Below are 16,994 nucleotides of genomic sequence, written 5' to 3' on the forward strand. Positions count from 1 at the left end.
AGCATCACTACGAACAAAGCTAGTGGAGATGATGGAATTCCAGTTGAGCTATTTCAAATCCTAAAAGATGATGCTGTTAGAGTGCTACACTCAATATGCCAGCAAATTTGGAAACCTCAGCAGTGGCCACAGGACTGGAAAAGCTCAGTTTTCATTCCAATCCCAAAGAAAGGCAATGCCAAAGAATGCTCAAACTAGTGCACACTTGCACTCATCTCACACGCTAGCAAGGTGATGCTCAAAATTCTCCAAGCGAGGCTTCAACAGTACATGAACCGAGAATTTCCAGATGTTCAAGCTGGATTTAGAAAAGGCAGAGGAACCAGAGATCAAATTGCCAACATCCGCTAGATCATCGAAAAAGCAAGAGAGTTGATGCATTTGAACTGTGGCATTGGAGAAGACTCTTGAGAGTCCCTTGGACTGCAAGGAGATCCAATCTGTCAATCCTAAAGGAAATCAGTCCTGAATATTCATTGGAAGGACTCATGCTGAATCTGAAGCTCCAATACTTTGGCCACCTGATAGGAAGAACTGACTCCTTAGAAAAGATCCTCATGATGGGAAAGATTGAAGGCAGGAGGAGAAGGGGACCGTAGAGGATGAGATGGTTGGATGGCATCACTGACTTGATAGACATGAGTTTGAGCAAGCTCCGGGAGTTGGTGATGGACAGGGAAGCCTGACATGCTGCAGTCCATGGGGTCGCAAAGAGTCAGACATGACTGAGCAATTCAACTGAACTTCTGGGACTTCCCTGATGGTCCAGTGATTAAGTCTCTGCCTTCCAGTGCAGGGGACATGGGTTCAATCCCTGGTCAGAGAAGTAAGATCTCATATGCTGCATGGCATGGCCAACCCCCTCTCAAAAAACAAACAAACAAAGCAACTTACCTTTCTTCTCTGTTTTCAGACATTTAAATTTCCTATATACTTTGAAGTTTGTTTTTTTTTTTTTCCAATTAAAAGAGCCCTGTAGGGCCTCTAATGGGAGTTGCACTAAATTTATATTTGGGAGAATTAAATATTTTGTTCCTATCTCAATGCTGTGTTTTTCCACTTGTATAGATCATGATTTATGCCATTTTATAAGATTTTAAGTTTTCATCATTGAGTGTCTTGTGCCTTTCTTATTAAATTAATTGTAAGTATAACTTTTCTCTATTGTAAATGAAAGATTTCCCCCATTTGCATTTCTTGGTTATTATTGTTATAGATACTTGAGTTATGTTGTCTGGGATTGAACCCAGTTCCATCACTTCCTGTCCAGCCCAAGCTTGTTAAACTCTAAATGAGAAGTTTATATGTTTTACTGAATCTCTAATGTTCTGTTACAAAATTATTCCATCTAAGAATTTCTTCAAACTTTTAATACTTGCAAGCTTTCTGTAAAATACTTAACTTGGCTTTTCAAAATCAAGTATTCAAATGCTAATACCAAGTAATACTTTTTTAGTAAACATTTCATGATTACATAGATCTGTGTCCAGTTAACTTGAAGACATTTTGCATAAATGTTTACTGCAATGGTAGTATGCATTTTGTTTGTGAATTTTATTACATTGTTTTAGTTAAGTAAATGATGAGTAAATGATTATAGAGGCTATTTTCAATGTTTAATTAATTATATGACTTAGATTTTAATGTTTCCTTACTCTCTCGTGTTTCCTTTCTGTGTCTTTCAAAGCTGCAGATGTGGTAGGCAAATCCAGTGTTAAATATTCAGTACTACTTGAAGATGGAAAGGATCAATCACTGGAAAAAAAGGTGAATCTTTGCAGATACGAGTAATTCTAAACAGATAGCTTTCACTTTTTCAACAAATATTTATCAAGTGTCAACCATATGCTGGGCACTGTGGATACAATGGTTAAAAAATAAAAGAAGTTCTTCTCCAGGAGCTTACAGTTTACTTGTATGAGGGGACGAGAAAGAGAAGCATAGTATTTCTCTATGACTCGGTGAATTAGTGTCACAACAGGAGTCAGGGCTGAGTGCTCTGGAGTCCGGAGGGGAGACGGCTAACCCAGTGTTTGTGCTGGCTTGTGCTGCTTTTCTCTGGTGGTGGGAGAGGAATCTGGGACACCTTTCTGAAGTGTGAACATTCCGAGTTGAGGTCTAGGAAATGGTCTGTCTCAATATCCTCACCTTTAGAGTGTGGGAAAGGACTTTGGGATAATTTTTTAGGTTAAGGGAAGATGAGTTGGAGCTTTGGGGTAGTGAAAGTAAAGAGAAGTTTGGAAAAGAAGGATATAAATTTTACAGTGGGGCTTCTCAGGTGGTTCAGTGGTAAAGAATCCACCTGCCAAGCAGGAGACACAGGTTTGATCCTTGGGTTGGCAAGATCCCCTGGAGAAATAAATGGCAGCCCACTCCAGTATTCTTGCCTGGGACACCCCACAGACTGGGGAGCCTGTGGGCCACAGTCCACAGAGTCACAGAGAGTTTGACTAAAGAACAGCAGCAGCAGTTCCCAGTGGGTGAGGTGTGTGGTGAGCTTGGAGGAGAGATGAGAAGAGGTCTCGTTACCAAAGGCCTGAGCTGTGACTCAGTGGAGGAGGTGGCACAGCAGTTCAGACTGTAGTGGTTGTTACTGTTCGGTCCCTAAGTCGAGTTCAACTCTTTGCCACCCCGTGGACTGCAGCAAGCCAGACTCCCCTTCCCCTCACTGTCTCCTGGAGTTTGGTCACATTCGTGTGCGAGTCTGTGAATCGACGAATGAGTATTCCATGTCACAAGATTGAAACGGGAAGAATGTTGCTGCTGAGCTGTAATTTTTTTAAAAGTTGAGTAGGTAGAGCTGTGGTGATTGTATTTTCTCTATAAATGGCCTTTGCTTGGAAACTGTCAGTGGTTCATCCTCAGTCTTGTACACATGTACAGCACATCCCCCTCCACAGCATCTCCTGTTACACGCGGCCCCAGCGCGGGGCTGAGGTGGGAGGCCTTCTCCACTGCTGCTGCTGCTGCTAAGTCTCTTCTCCACTAGCTCCTGTCTTTTCCAGCCCAGGGTGCAGCCAGGCACTCCTGCCTGGGTTGAGAAGAACCACTGCTCAGGGAGACTCTCCACAGTTCATTAGGAAGTTGGATCACAGTTGATGTGAAGCCATGTCCCTGCTTTACCTTAAATGGGTTTTATCGGATTTTACTTTGGTTTATATATAGACTTGTCTTACAAATCCATATTCTGTGAAATATTTTCCATTTTTCTATAGAATCTTAATTTGCTTACGAGCCAGCCGTCAGGAGTTTCCATCAAGTTTTGTCCTGAGTCCTCTGGTATCAGAGTCACAGATCAGCTGTCTGCTGACCAAAGCCAGAAGGGTATCAGCTCTTCGGCTCCTTCACGGTGTTCAGTTCCACAGTGTGACCAACAGGCTTCAGTTCTACAGAAAATGGAACGTAAAAGAAAACACCTCCCAAAGGAAAACAACAGAGAGAGCGTGAATCTTACAGGAAACCACGTCTCATGCAGTAGTTCATCAGCAAAAACAAGTAAGCTTGTGATACTGGAAGAAGATGCTGGTGAGGTTGAAACCTACCTCAGTTCCAGGCACGCAAAGGCATTCAAAACGGACTTTTGTGACATTAGACATTTGGATGCTTTGGAGCAAAGCCAGCTGATTGAGATGCTCAAACAGGCAGCCACCCTGGTGGTAACTCTGATGTATAAAGATGGCTCCACCCAGCTGAGAGCTGACCAGGTTAGTAAACGCTGTTGGTTCGTGTTTGTTTCTGTTTTGTAGGCAGCGTGAAACAAACCCGTTTTCTTAGTGTCGGATTCTGACGGGAGAGCTAGAAATAAGGTTGTAAACCTCCCCTCTGCCAGTGGTGAGTGGCAGCGCGGGGCTCTCACGAGGTGTGTAAGCCCTGCCCAGTGCTTTCCAGACTCCTTGTGCCACTTAAGCCCCACCAGCAGTGCGTGAGGCCCAAGCTCTCCGCCGCCTGTCAGTGCTTGTCTGTCTTCACAGTTCAGCCATGTTTGTGTGTGTGAAGCGGTGTTTCGCTGCGTGTTAAAATACTCGCTCACTTAGGTATGTGCTCGGCCGCACCGAGTCTTAGCTGTGGCACGAGCGGTCTTTCTTTGTTGCGTCATTCGGGATCTCTCGTTGCGACGCATGGGCTCTCGAGTCGAGGCGTGTGGGCTCCGTAGTCGTTGAGTGCACGCTTCGTTGCTCTGCGGCGGCATGTGGGACCTTAGTTCCCGGACCAAGGACCGAACTGAGTCTCCTGCATTGCAAGACAGATTCTTAACCAGTGGCCCACCGGGGAAGTCCCTCACTGCGGTTTTAAACTGCACTTCCCTCATGACTGGTGACACTGAGCAACTTCTCATGTGCTGACTGTCCGTTTGCATGATTCTTTGGTGAAATGACACTTCAGGTCTATTGCTCATGTTTTAAATTGGGCTATTTCTGTTTTATTTTGGACCCGTAAGATTTCTTTATATATTCTGATACAAGTCTCTTGTCAGATATATGATTTGTAATTCTCCAAATCTGTGGCTTGTTTTTAGCAATTTCTTGATGACTTTTTTGTGGTGTGTGTTTTTTTTAACTTTATTTATTATTTTTGGCTGTGTTGGCTCTTCATCGCTGCACTAGGCTTTCTCTCGTTGCGGTGAGCAGGGGCTCCTCTTCTTTGAGGTCTGAGGGCTTCTTGTCATGGAGCGCAGGCTCTAGACTCACGGGCTTCGGTAGCTGTGGCTCGAGGACTTAGTTGCTTCTCGGAATGTGGGATCTTCCTGGACCAGGGATCAAACCCGTGTCCCCTGCATTGGCCAGCAGGTTCTTAACCACTGGACCCGCAGGGAAGTCCCTTGACGGTGTTTTTAAAACACAAAAGGTTTTTTAGTTTCATTAATTCCAGTTTATCAAGTATTTCTTACATTGCTTGTGCTTTTCTTGGTATATCTAAGAATGCTTTGCCCGTCCCAGGTCATGAATGCTTTACCCTATTTGCTTCTAAGAATTTAATTTGAGCTCTTACATTTAAACCTGTGATCCAGTTTGAGTTAATTTTTGTGTGTGCTGTGAGATACGGGCATAAATCCACCCTCTTGCATGTTGATACCTAGTTTTCCCAGCACTATTTGCTGAATTTTGGGGGCACTTTAATAGAAACTCAATAGATTGCAAATGTTAGGGTTTACTTCTGGACATTCAGTTCTTTAAAAGTTGATCTATATGTCTATTTGTATGCCAGTCCAACACTGTCTCGATTATTTTAGATTTATAATAAGTTTTGAAATTAGGAAGTGTTTCTTCTTACGTTATCTTTTTCAAGATTGTTTTGAGTATTCCGGGTCCTTTGCATTTCCATACGAATTTTAGGGTCAACTTGTCAGTTTATTCAAACATCCAGGTGGAACTGTGATACCCATTGTTTTGAATCTGTGGGTTAATTCTGACAGCTTTGTTGCCAACCCAGGCCCTTGGACTCTTCCATCAGTAGATGCTGATAAGAGGCCAGACGAGGGCCTCAGGCTGTACTGGGCTTGTGCTGTAGTGCACGGGGGCAAGAACGAGAGACAGGCCCCCTGACTCACCCTCTGAGAGAAGCTGCCTGGGCCCTCCAATGTGGTAACAATGGGGCAGATCCTGTGGGTTGGGCAGGAGATGTTGCTTAGGGGGTCTGTCCACCCCCTTGCTGGGGCCATGTGCAGGGATCACATGCAGTACCCTGCTTTTGCTCCCAGCACCTCAGAAATGGCAGTTTGATTCTGGCCCATTTGTATCCAATTGCTCGCAATTGTCCCAACTCGACCGCACGCGCAGTTATTTTTAGTCGCTTATAGTTTCTTCATGTCCTGTTGCTCGAGGAGACTTTGTCCAGGGGCAGCACTCTTTCCCCTCTGGGGGATTCTACACCCTTCTTAAGGGTTAAAGGGCCAAAGGTCTCTTCTTCTGGAGGTACTTCCTGCTGAACTGGGGCCACAGACCCTACCCCTCTCGAGAGGTGTAGAAGTCCCTCACTGAGTGTTCCAAGGACCAGCAGGGACCTGGGTCACCCACTGGGAATGGATTGAAGCCCTTGAGCCATCAGGCCTTACCTGAAGATGTTAGAGCCTGGAAGACACACACTTGACCTAAAGGTTAAACAGGGCCAAAAGGGAGAATAATGACGACAGCCACTAAAGGGCTTAGCAAGGGCAGGAGCCAAGTCACCAGGTTGGCTCTTGACCAGACAGTGGAGGCGGTGTTGCCCCTACCCAGACTGTGAAGCCACTCTGCTTGGGTGTATGTCTCCTGAATATTAACCTGTCCCTGTCCTCTAGCATTGATCCAGGTGCGTCAAGAAGTATTGGTTACGCACAAACCGCCTTGGTTTGCTGGAAGGTAAACAGGAGCTCCGTGGTTATCAATGACATGAGCCAAAGAAGAAACAGAGGTCTTAGGGTCTGTTAAGTCTTGCCCCATCTGTTCCATTACATAAGCAGGCTGCTTGGTGAGATTCCTGAAGTTACTTCCTGAGAGGTGGAGCACCCCTCTACAGGGCTGCTGGTCGCCCGGTTGGCTGAGCCCATTCCTAGTGCACTCCGGGTTCAGTGATGACCTGGGCGAGTCCCACTGCGAGTGAAAATTCCTCTCATTCCTGTGATTCGTGTTGTGTATTCCCCTATGAAGTGGACATTATCAGTGCACTTGTAGGCTATAGTTCTGTGGGAGAGGATGGGATCCGGCCATTCCTGTGATTCGTGTTGTGTATTCCCCTATGAAGTGGACATTATCAGTGCACTTGTAGGCTATAGTTCTGTGGGAGAGGATGGGATCCGGCCATTCCTGTGATTCGTGTTGTGCATCCCCTATGAAGTGGACATTATCAGTGCACTTGTGGGCTCTAGTTCTGTGGGAGAGGATGGGATCTGGCCATAACTCTGCAGCATGTGGTGGTTTGGGTGTCTGCAGAGGAAAACAAAGCCAGCAGGGGCTCAGATCAGAATGTCTGTCTGACTTGTTAAGAGCGGACAGTCCCTGAAGGACACCGCTATTGCTAGTGCGTGCGTGGTTGGGGCCAGAGGACCATTATGTTGGGGATTTAGATTGTGTAGCCTCACGGTGGCCCTAACCAGATGCTCGTGTGTCACCTTGCTGGCCTGGTCAGTGGCCGCAGTGACAGGCCAGACCCCCGTTTGGTCCGTACCCCACAGGCGGGTTGAATCGATGGACGGGTGGATGGCACGTTTCCATCCCACCATCACATTCCCCTTCCGTGCTGTTTAGGGAGCTGGGGCTACACTTTGAAACAGGCCCCCGTGGGCAAGGTTGCACGTGCAGCTCCTTCCTGGGTGAGAGGCAGGGTGTTTGGTGCGGTCCTGCCTGGGGGCGGGGGTCCTCCCTGGGGGCGGGGCAGGGTTCCTGAGGCATGAGAAGCAAGTGCCGTTTATGCAGTTTAATCCAGTGCACCCCACATCTCCCGTCCAATTGTGTGGGGGAGTCAGGTAACAGCAGTGGAACAGGCTGCCAGAAGGCAGAAGTGTGACCAGCAGAGGCCAAGGGCGTGGCAGTCCTCCCGACCCAGACTGTTAATTCGTAGCGGATCTGACAGGTTCAGAGGGAGTGCGAGGGGCGGGGTGGGGGCCAGCTGGGGGTGTTGATGTCATGTCCAGCATTCTCCTCAGTGTTCCCCTCATGATATGGTTCTGGCGATATTGACAAGTGAGTTCTCCAGCCATTGTTCCCTAGGCACGGGGACTAGGTGGCAAATAGAATATCAGAAGCGTTCTTATGGTAGAGTATTTCCCTGACCCCTCCAAGACAGCAGAGCTGTCCCCCTGGCTGGGGTGGCTGAGCAAACTGGCAGAACGCAAGCAAGGATATGGCGAAAACATAGCCAGTGGGAGTCCGGCCCACCACGCCGCTCTCTGCTCGTCTGTTGGTGGTGCTTGTCTTTGACCACGTCTCAGGTCCTCCACTGGCGTACAGGCGTGTTGCTCCTCCCTTGCGACCTGCGGGCTTTGGGGAGGGAAGAGCTCCAGTCTGGACAAATGTACCCGGCTAGGTACCCTTTGCAGTTTGACAGCAGCGGGGGCTAGCCTTACTCTGCTGGGGCCCGTCCACTGCAGCAAGGGTTAGTTTTAGGGGGATGCCTCCTTCTAGATTGGGGTATTTTTTGTGTGTGTCAGTATCTTTTTAAAAACTATGTATTAAAAGGTTATTTATTTGGCTGTGCCAAGTCTTAGCTGTGGCCCACAGGATCTCTGGTCTTTGTTGCAGTGTGTGAGAGCTCCGAGCTGCAGTGTGTGGGTCTAGTTCCCTGACCGGGGACTGAACCCGGGTCCCCTGCACTGCGAGCACACAGCCCTGGTCACCAGCGTTCCTTTGTGGAGGGGCCGCCCCTTCTGCTGGGTTTTAGTGGGAGCTTCCAGTGTCTTGGCATAGTCCTGTAGTGCCTTCTGAACTTGGCCTAGACTAGAAGCATATCGCAGGGTCTGGCTCACTGCCTCATCTGGTAGAATGTCAGAAGTAAGAAAATGCCTTCCCTAGGTCATTCACATGGGCTAAGCCTCAGATTACTCCTGGGGGCTACATGGACCCTGAGGAGTGCAGTAGGGAGCAGACTGGCCCAGGGTTCCCCCTTCAGAGCTTCATATAGGGGTTTGCTATAAAGTCACAATTTGGAGTCCAGATGCGACAGAACCCAGCCATCCTGAGACAGCCTTGGAGTCAGCTGTCTGGTTGGAGACGGTAACGCACTAACTGCTGTCTTTCAGTCCACACCCCGGGCTCGCGCTCCTGCTGAACCCATGGTTGTGAAATCTGAGCCTTCATCGGGGAAACGTTGTCTCCCGTTTCTGCCAGAAGATTAGGATCTTAGCAGTATTCTGATCTGAGTCTTGCTTTATCTCAGTGCTTACATATTTGTCTTCAATATATCGTGATGGAGTTCCATTTTTCAGGCCTAGTTCCCTCAGTTCTTTTGCTAACTCGTTTCTTAAAAAATGGAGGCCATTCTGAAAACCCTGCAGAAGCACTGTTCAAGTATATTGAGTAGCTTCCAGAGGGTCAGGCCCCTCTGTTCAAAAGCAAAAAGGCATTGAGAGCCTGGATGTAGCGGATACAGAAGAATGCATCTTTAGAGTCCAGAACAGAGAAATACTGAGCACTCCCGGGCACTTGGGTGAGGAGGGTGTGTGGGTTTGGTACTACTGATTAAATAGGGATGACTGTCTAGTCATGGCATCTGGTCCCATCACTTCATGGGAAATAGATGGGGAAACAGTGGAAACAGTGTCAGACTTTATTTTTTGGGCTCCAAAATCACTGCAGATGGTGACTGCAGCCATGAAATTAAAAGACGCTTACTCCTTGGAAGAAAAGTTATGACCAACCTACATACATATTCAAAAGCAGAGACGTTACTTCGTCAACAAAGGTCCATCTAGTCAAGGCTATGGTTTTTCCAGTGGTCATGTATGGATGTGAGAGTTGGACTGTGAAGAAAGCTGAGCGCTGAAGAATTGATGCTTCTGAACTGTGGTGTTGGAGAAGACTCTTGAGAGTCCCTTGGACTGCAAGGAGATCCAACCAGTCCCTTCTGAAGGAGACCAGCCCTGGGATTTCTTTGGAAGGAATGATGGTAAAGCTGAAACTGCAATACTTTGGGCAACTCATGTGAAGAGTTGACTCATTGGAAAAGACTGATGCTGGGAGAGATTGGGGGCAGGAGGAGAAGGGGACGGCAGAGGATGAGATGGCTGGATGGCATCACTAACTCGATGGACGTGAGTCTGAGTGAACTCTGGGAGTTGGTGACGGACAGGGAGGCCTGGCGTGCTGCGATTCATGGGGTCGCAGAGTCGGACACGACTGAGCGACTGAACTGAACTGACTGTCTAGTCCACTGCTCTTAAGTCTTTCACAAAGCAATGCTCCCTGTTAGGCCTCTGGACGGTGAGTATCAGAGTATTGCAAGGAGATTGGCAGGGCCTAATGAGTCTGTGTGTTAGGAATTTGGTGAGCAGCTGTTTTATCACCCTCAGGAGCTTAGGCTTCAAAGGATATTGTCTCTTCCTGGTATCTTTCCCTAGGATTTAATCTTACTTCTATCAGGGCTTACCCTTCCTGGCACTGAAGTATCCCATATCACAGAGTTCTCCTGTTCCTTAATTTCCTGGGGAATATTTTGATGACCAGCAGGCAGGTCATCTGGGGCTACCAAGAGATGCATTCTGTTTGAATTCTCTATCTTCCTGGACTTCATTCTGTCCTAAAAATATACTAGTTCCTAGTTTATTTAGTGAGTCTCTTCCACGGGGGGGGGGGGGGGGGGGGACAAGACATTCCTGCCTGTTCAAAAAGGAGTGAGTGACAATAGACCTGATTCTGACTCCAAGGCACGGGGAGACCTAAGCCGCCTCACCTTTGGCCATCCGTCAGCTCCCGTCACAGTGCGGCCACAGCCGGAGCCCGGCCAGCTGGCCAAGTCAGAGCAGAGCAACCCGCTCCAGTGTCTGCTAGACGTTTAGTTCTGCATGCCGCACCCTGGATGACCCGAGGCTCCACTGGAGTGATGAGGGTGGATTGAACAGGATCCCGAGCAGGCTGGCACCCAGTCCCCACCAGCAAGTGTATGTGAGTCTCTAGAGCATCCAGGAGGCTCCGCGTCACCGAGACCTGGGGCCAGCAGGGGTTGTCCTCGGGCTTTCCACGGAGGGCGCCCAGGACCTTCCCTTTCCAGTGCCCCATTCTGGTGCTGGGGAAGGGCACGCGCTGATTCCTGCCCAGGTGATTCCTGGGCTGCTGCTCTGGTCTTCACAGCTGTCTAGGGTCCTCTTGAGATGGTAGGTGGATCGAGGCAGCTAGGAGCTGAGTTTCTTTATTAGTCTCCCGTCCTTGTTGGCTTCCTCTGCCATGTCCCAGTTGTTATAGACCTTGAAGGCCTCCTCTGCCAAGGTTGACAATGGGGTTTGGGGCCCAGCCTCAAGCTTTTGTAATTTCCTCCTGATACCCGGAGCACGCTGAGTGATAAAATGCATGGCCAATAGCGGCCTCCCTTCTGCAGACTCCGGGTCTATATTGGTGTACTTCCTGAATGCCTGTCACCCGGCTCAGGAAGATTGCTAAGCTTTTATCTTTTTCCTGTGTAACCTCTCAGACCTTATCATAATTTGCAGGCTTCATCATACACCTTTTCATTCCTTCTAATGAACAAGTAGTATAATGTCTTATCCTGGCCTGGCCTACATGATCCTCATAGTCTCAGCGGGAGTCCTGTTCTGGGACTGCGTCACTGGTGGCCACTAGGCTGTCTGTGTGTTCCCTGGCCTTTCTTAGTATGCACTCCTTCTCATCTGGGGTGCAACAGTGGGCGGGAATAACTATGATTTCTGCCAGGTCAGGGAGAATGTTAACCCAGCATGGCAAATTCACCTCTAAACTCATCAGGGTTGTCTGAGAATGTGCCAAGTCTCTCCTTACAGATTCCTATGTCCCCCATCAGAAGGAGACATGCACTCTAGTAATTCTCCCTTCTGTCAGCTACTTCCTGGAGGAGGTAGAAGCCTTATGGTATGAAAGTGGGGCTAATTTTGAATCTCATCAGAGCCCCACTGGGGACAGCACTGGGCTCTGGTTTCAGGGTCCCTGGGTCAAAGGGGTAAGGCAGAGGCCACGGGCTGAAGGTGGTACTGAAGGGGAAGAAGTGGGGACGTGAGAAAGGACCCTCATGCCAGTGACGAGTTGGCAGTTGAAAGAGGGGATCTGTGAGAAAGTCTGTCAATCTTTTGGGGGCAAAGCAGACATAGAGGCTGAGCACCCTGCAGGGATCCCTCCAACCATGGTCTGGATGTAGTTTCACAAGGCCCTGCACGTGAGGGACCTCTCCCCTTTTTGGGCACTCCTTACAGTATTTTCATCCAATTGTAAACTGGTGTTAAAGTTAAGGGGTCCAATCTGTGGCTTCTTCTTCTGATTAGCCAAGGCCTATTGCAACCAGCTGTGTTGCAAAAGAAGATGATTTTTAAACCATCTAATTTCAACTGTCCCCAATCTTTAAGAATGTAACCCAGAGAAGAATCTTTGGGGGGCATTTCCCATGTTTACATATAAATCTGATGGTTAATGCCTAGACATCCTGAGGCTGGATGAATCCTCGAGACCTGGCACAACAAAACCAAAGATGAGATGACAGAGGAGATCTCGGAACTCTTCTCCACGGTTGAAAACACAGAACAGAGAAATACTCAGAGGTAGTGTGAAGTTCACCCCAGCCAGTTTCTTGGGGGTAGAGGTGCGGATGGACAATGTAAGGAGAAATAACTAGGAGAGCTGCTGTTCCAGCCCACCCCTCTGTGGGCATCTGTTCAGGCAGTTCCAGTCGGCTGTGCTCTTCCACAAGGGCCAGTGGAGGCAGGCAGTCTGTCCACCACTCATCGGGGTGATCATGCCAGTGGGTCTCAAACCCGCAACTGGGACTTTAAGCCAGGATAAAGAAGCCGAGAAGTCTACGATGACCAGGCTTCCAGCCACTACATCATATGAGGCTTGAACCTCTATCACTCTCAGAAATCTCCTCTCAAGGAAACCCCACTGGACCAAGGTCTTCATGGTAGGAGGCCAGCCTCTCCCACCTCTTGTCACCTGTCAGGGCAAACCAGGGTCAGCCTGTGGGAGCATGGCTTCACTAGCTGAGAGGAGTTAGGCTGTATTTGCCTGATGTTCACCTTCTCAGAAGGGTGTGACAGAGCGTGGGAGAGGACAGAGAAGGAAGAAGTAGAGAGTGGGAGGTACCAGAAGAGGGAAAGGGGAGGGGAAGCTGCGTGAGTGAGCACAGTGAGGCCCCGGGGCAATGAAGGCAGACTTGCCAAGCACTGTGACCCTGAGCAGAGATTCAGGTGGCTGCTCGTCAGCTGCATCCATCTCCACCAAATGGACCACTATCCTCTCTCAGAGGGACAAGGAAAGAAGAAAGACCCACGGGTCCCAGCAGAGTCGCCAAAATCATGCTCCCAACCCGGGCCCTTGGACTCTTAACCAATAGAAATGATAAGAGGCCAGATGGGAATTTCAGGCAAGGCTTTGCTGGGACTTGTGCTGCAGTACAAGAGAGCAAGAACAAGAAACAGGTTTCATTGCCTGCTCCCTAGAGGGCCTTCTTGGGCCCTTATGTGGCACAACGGTGGGCAGTGGGTTTGTGGGCTGGGCAGGAGGCATAGCTTCGGGGCCTGTACACCTCCTTGGCGGTGCTGTGTACAGGATCGTGTGCAGTACCCTGCTTTTGCTCCCAGAACATCAGAAGCGGCCGTTGTTTGTGGCATATCTGTATCCTGTTGCTCACAATCGTCCCCACCCGCCCGTGCACGCAGTTATTTCAGTCACTTGAAGCTGCAGTCCCAGCCTTTTTGGCACCAGGGACCAGTTTCACAGAAGACAATTTTTCCATGACTGGGACAGGGTTATGGTTTCAGGATGAATCAAGTGCATTACATTTATTGTGTGTGTTTATTTCTATTATTATTACATTGTGATATATAATGAGATAATTATACAACTCAGCATGATGCAGAATGAGATCATCAGACATTCGATTTTCTTAAGAGCACACAGCCTAGACCCCTCACACGCTGTTCACAGAGCACTTCGTGCCCCTCTGAGAGTCTGATGCCACTGCTGGTCTGACAGGAGGTGGAGCTCAGGTGATGTGAGCAGTGGGGAGCAGCTGTAAATACGTAAGAAGCTCGGCTCACCTGCCCGCTGCTCACCTACTGCCACGCAGCCCCGCTCCTAACAGGCCGTGGACCGGTACTAGCGGGTGGCGTGGGGGTTGGGGACCCCTGACATATGGTTTCTTTGTTTCCTGTTGCTCAAGGAGACATTTGTCCAGGTGCAGGCGTGCTGGTAGAGGCACCCAAGTCCCAGCCTAGCTTAGTTTTGCCATCTTGAAAGCAGTGTTGAATTTTCTGATTCATGAACAGGGGGTGTCTTTCCATTTATTTAAAAGTTCAATTTCTCTTAGCAGTGTTTTGTAATTTTCAGTGTAGTATATAGATCTTGCTTTACCTCTCATTTCTGAAAGACATTTTTATGGGATAAAGAATTGTAAGTTGATAGTTTTTTTCTTTCAATAGTTTAAAAATGTTATGCGACTGTCTCCGAACTTGCTTTGTTTCTCATAAGGAATCTGCCGTCACCCTTATCTTTGTCTCTGTCTAGGCAATGTGTCCCCCTCCCCCTCCCCCTTCCCTAGAACACCTTCCCTTTTAAGGTTTTCTCTATATCACTGGTTTTAAACAGTTTGATTATGGTATGACTTGCTGTAGTTTTCTTGTACTTGGGGTTTATTGATCTTTTTGATTCTACAACTTAGCTTGAGAGAATTGACATTGAGTTTTATTGTCGTTAAGCATGGTATGTGTCTCTTTTTGTAGGTCTTCTCTGATTTCTTTCATCAGTATTTTATAGATTTTAGTACACAGATCCTATACATGTTACATTGATTTCTAAGTATTTAATTTGGGGACTAGTTATTATACATGGTAATTCCTTTTTTAAAACGTTTACTTTTATATGTCCATTGTTAGTGTACGGAAATATAACTGATTTTTGTGTTTTGACCTTGGATCCTGCAACCTTGCTTGGCTCACATATTCCTTCCAGGAGGTGTTTTATTTTGTAGATTCCTTTGGGTTTTCTACACAAATATTTATGTTATCTGTAAAATGGTGATGGTACAGCTCTTCCTTTCTAATTTATATATCTTTTATTTCTTTTTCCTGATGTATTGCATTAGCTAAGACTTCCATTATGATGTTGAATAGGGAGGAGACCAGATTTAGAGAATGAGATGGTTTGGGTTTGGGCCTTAATTGTCATTAAAGGAGGTATTCACTTACTAATTTTAATTTTAAGCCTTTTAATTCTGCTTAATTATAAAACATGACCGATCTTTCTTGAACAAATGCATAATTTATGCTTGATCTTGTAACTTTATTTTATTCTGTATTCACAGGCTCTGGTTTCCTCTGTTAAAGGCATTGTGCTGTTACTGAGGAGACATCCGGAGGAAGGCAGCGGTGGTCTGGCTGCCTCAGCCTCTGACAGTGTTCCGGAGGACATGCCCAGTGATCAGTGTATCTACATAAAAACTGAGCGCTCCTCTGCCTGGGGCCAAGGGCAAGAGGCACAGCACCAACTCGCCAAGTAAGACGTCTCCACTAATCTCCTGAAGTCCGGCTCACCCGCCTTACCCTAACTGAGTTTCCCGAGCTCCAAGTTCAGTTATTTAAAGTTTCAGAATGTTTGTAGTGCACATGAAAGTGAAATGAATCTCAGTGACAGAAACCTCTATAAACACTGGCCCTCTCCCCTCAAAGAGCTCTGAAATGGTGGGACCATCCACAGGGGCCTGCTCCAGGATTTGAGTCAACATTGCAATGAGAAGTCGGCAAGAAGAGCGTCATTTTAAGGAGCAAAAACCCACCGTCACTGCTGGAGCCCTGGCTGACCTCCTCAAGATACTCGCTCACTCACTCACTCACGGCATTGGAAAGCAATCTCTGCCTTCAAGCAATAGATAGTCCTCAATGCTACCAACCTATTACTAATTTCAAAGTTTCACTTTGTGAAAATAGGCAAGAAACATCTCACTTGTATCTGCCTTCTTAGAGTCTCAGAATTTCAGAACAGGCAGGGATGCTCTGCTGCCCCTTCTCAGCCCTGAAAAGCCCCCTCGTGGGCTGGAGTCTGTGCCCCTCATCACCGTTTCTTTCTCATATTGTCAGCCTGACTCACTTCTGGTTTCGGTGGGGGTATCCGCTGCCTGTGCACCTAGCTCTCTGAGTCCAAGTCAGCTAGGTGCCCCGAGAGAGCTCCTTGAAGCCACTGCCCTGAAGAGGCATCCAGGGAGGCTCTGGGTGAGAAGGTGGGGACCTGGTCCCGGCCGGGCTGAGTCGGGCTCACCGGGCTCGGGTGAGTTTTGGGTCGTCGTGCGCCTCCGAGGCACTGGGCCAGCCCGTATTCCTCGCACCGAGCCCCCACAGGCGTTTCCTCTGCAGGGGCCAGTCCTGCACAGGGCACACGTCAGCAAAAACTGCTGGGGAATCTGAGGAATGGAACTTATCACTCACAAGTCCTGGAGGGTACACGGCATGCCCAGGGCCTCACAGAGGGGTTATAGGGAAAGAAAGAAAGGGCATGCATAGACCTAGGGCTCTGCCTTTTTAGAGTTTGAAGGTGGGGTGTCTAGGGTTTCGAGGAGTCACTCTTTATTGGCTAACTTAAAGCATCAGAGCAGGAAGTAGGGCACAGGAAGGTTGAGAAGCCGTGTCACTCACGAAGTCAGTTATCTGCATACCCAGGGCTTTCTGGAAAGACCTGGCAGCTCAGCTGGTAAGGACTCTGCCTGCAGCGCAGGAGACCTGGGTCCCATCCCTGGATCAGGAAGATCCCCTGGAGAAGGGAATGGCGAACACTCCAGTATTCTTGCCTGGAGAATCTCATGGACAGAGGAGCCTGGCGGGCTACAGTCCATGGGGGTGCAGAGAGTCGGACACGGCTGAGCGACTGACGCTCACCCACTTACTCTGGAAGAGGGAGCTTCCCCTGGCTCCTTCTCTGGTGGTTTTGCCCGCGGCTGAGTAGCACAGCTGGCAACACGTCTATTCAGGATGGACATCTCTTGAAACAGATGCCTCGGCAATAAAAGCTTAATGTCAGGCATGTACACCACAGTGAGAATCAGACATCTGACAACACAGCACTCTGCTCCCAAGAACCCATAACCTTCTTTTTACATAACTTTCTTTTGAAAGAACAATCAGGCAGTCTGTTACTATGGAAGACCTCTGTGAGAGCAGGGCTCTAATGTTTGGACTTCCTTTTCTGAATTCTGGATTTTGTATCCTGTTTCACATTCTCCACTTGAACATCTGGTGGTCACTTAAGCTTCGATCCTCCCTCTGCTTTTTGTTTTGCAGATGTGGCAAAACTGACGTAGAAAACACACTGTGTTTTAGCCACCTTGTCTCAGAAGATACTGTCTTTTTGTTGTGTGTC

General features: G+C 48.2%; 1 protein-coding gene across 1 annotated transcript in view; it reads left to right on the forward strand.

Annotated features, from left to right (window-relative positions):
* POLN (DNA polymerase nu) overlaps positions 1–16,994 on the forward strand; it is a 148,808-nt gene that overhangs the window by 18,394 nt on the left and 113,420 nt on the right. Inside the window, exons 3-5 of the mRNA XM_061421027.1 lie at positions 1,688–1,767; positions 3,216–3,704; positions 14,950–15,140. Coding sequence (XP_061277011.1) covers positions 1,688–1,767; positions 3,216–3,704; positions 14,950–15,140 — 760 coding nt within the window. The remainder of the gene's footprint in view (positions 1–1,687; positions 1,768–3,215; positions 3,705–14,949; positions 15,141–16,994) is intronic.

The sequence above is a fragment of the Bos javanicus genome, chromosome 6 (assembly GCF_032452875.1).
Source record: "Bos javanicus breed banteng chromosome 6, ARS-OSU_banteng_1.0, whole genome shotgun sequence".
Classification (NCBI taxonomy): domain Eukaryota; kingdom Metazoa; phylum Chordata; class Mammalia; order Artiodactyla; family Bovidae; genus Bos; species Bos javanicus.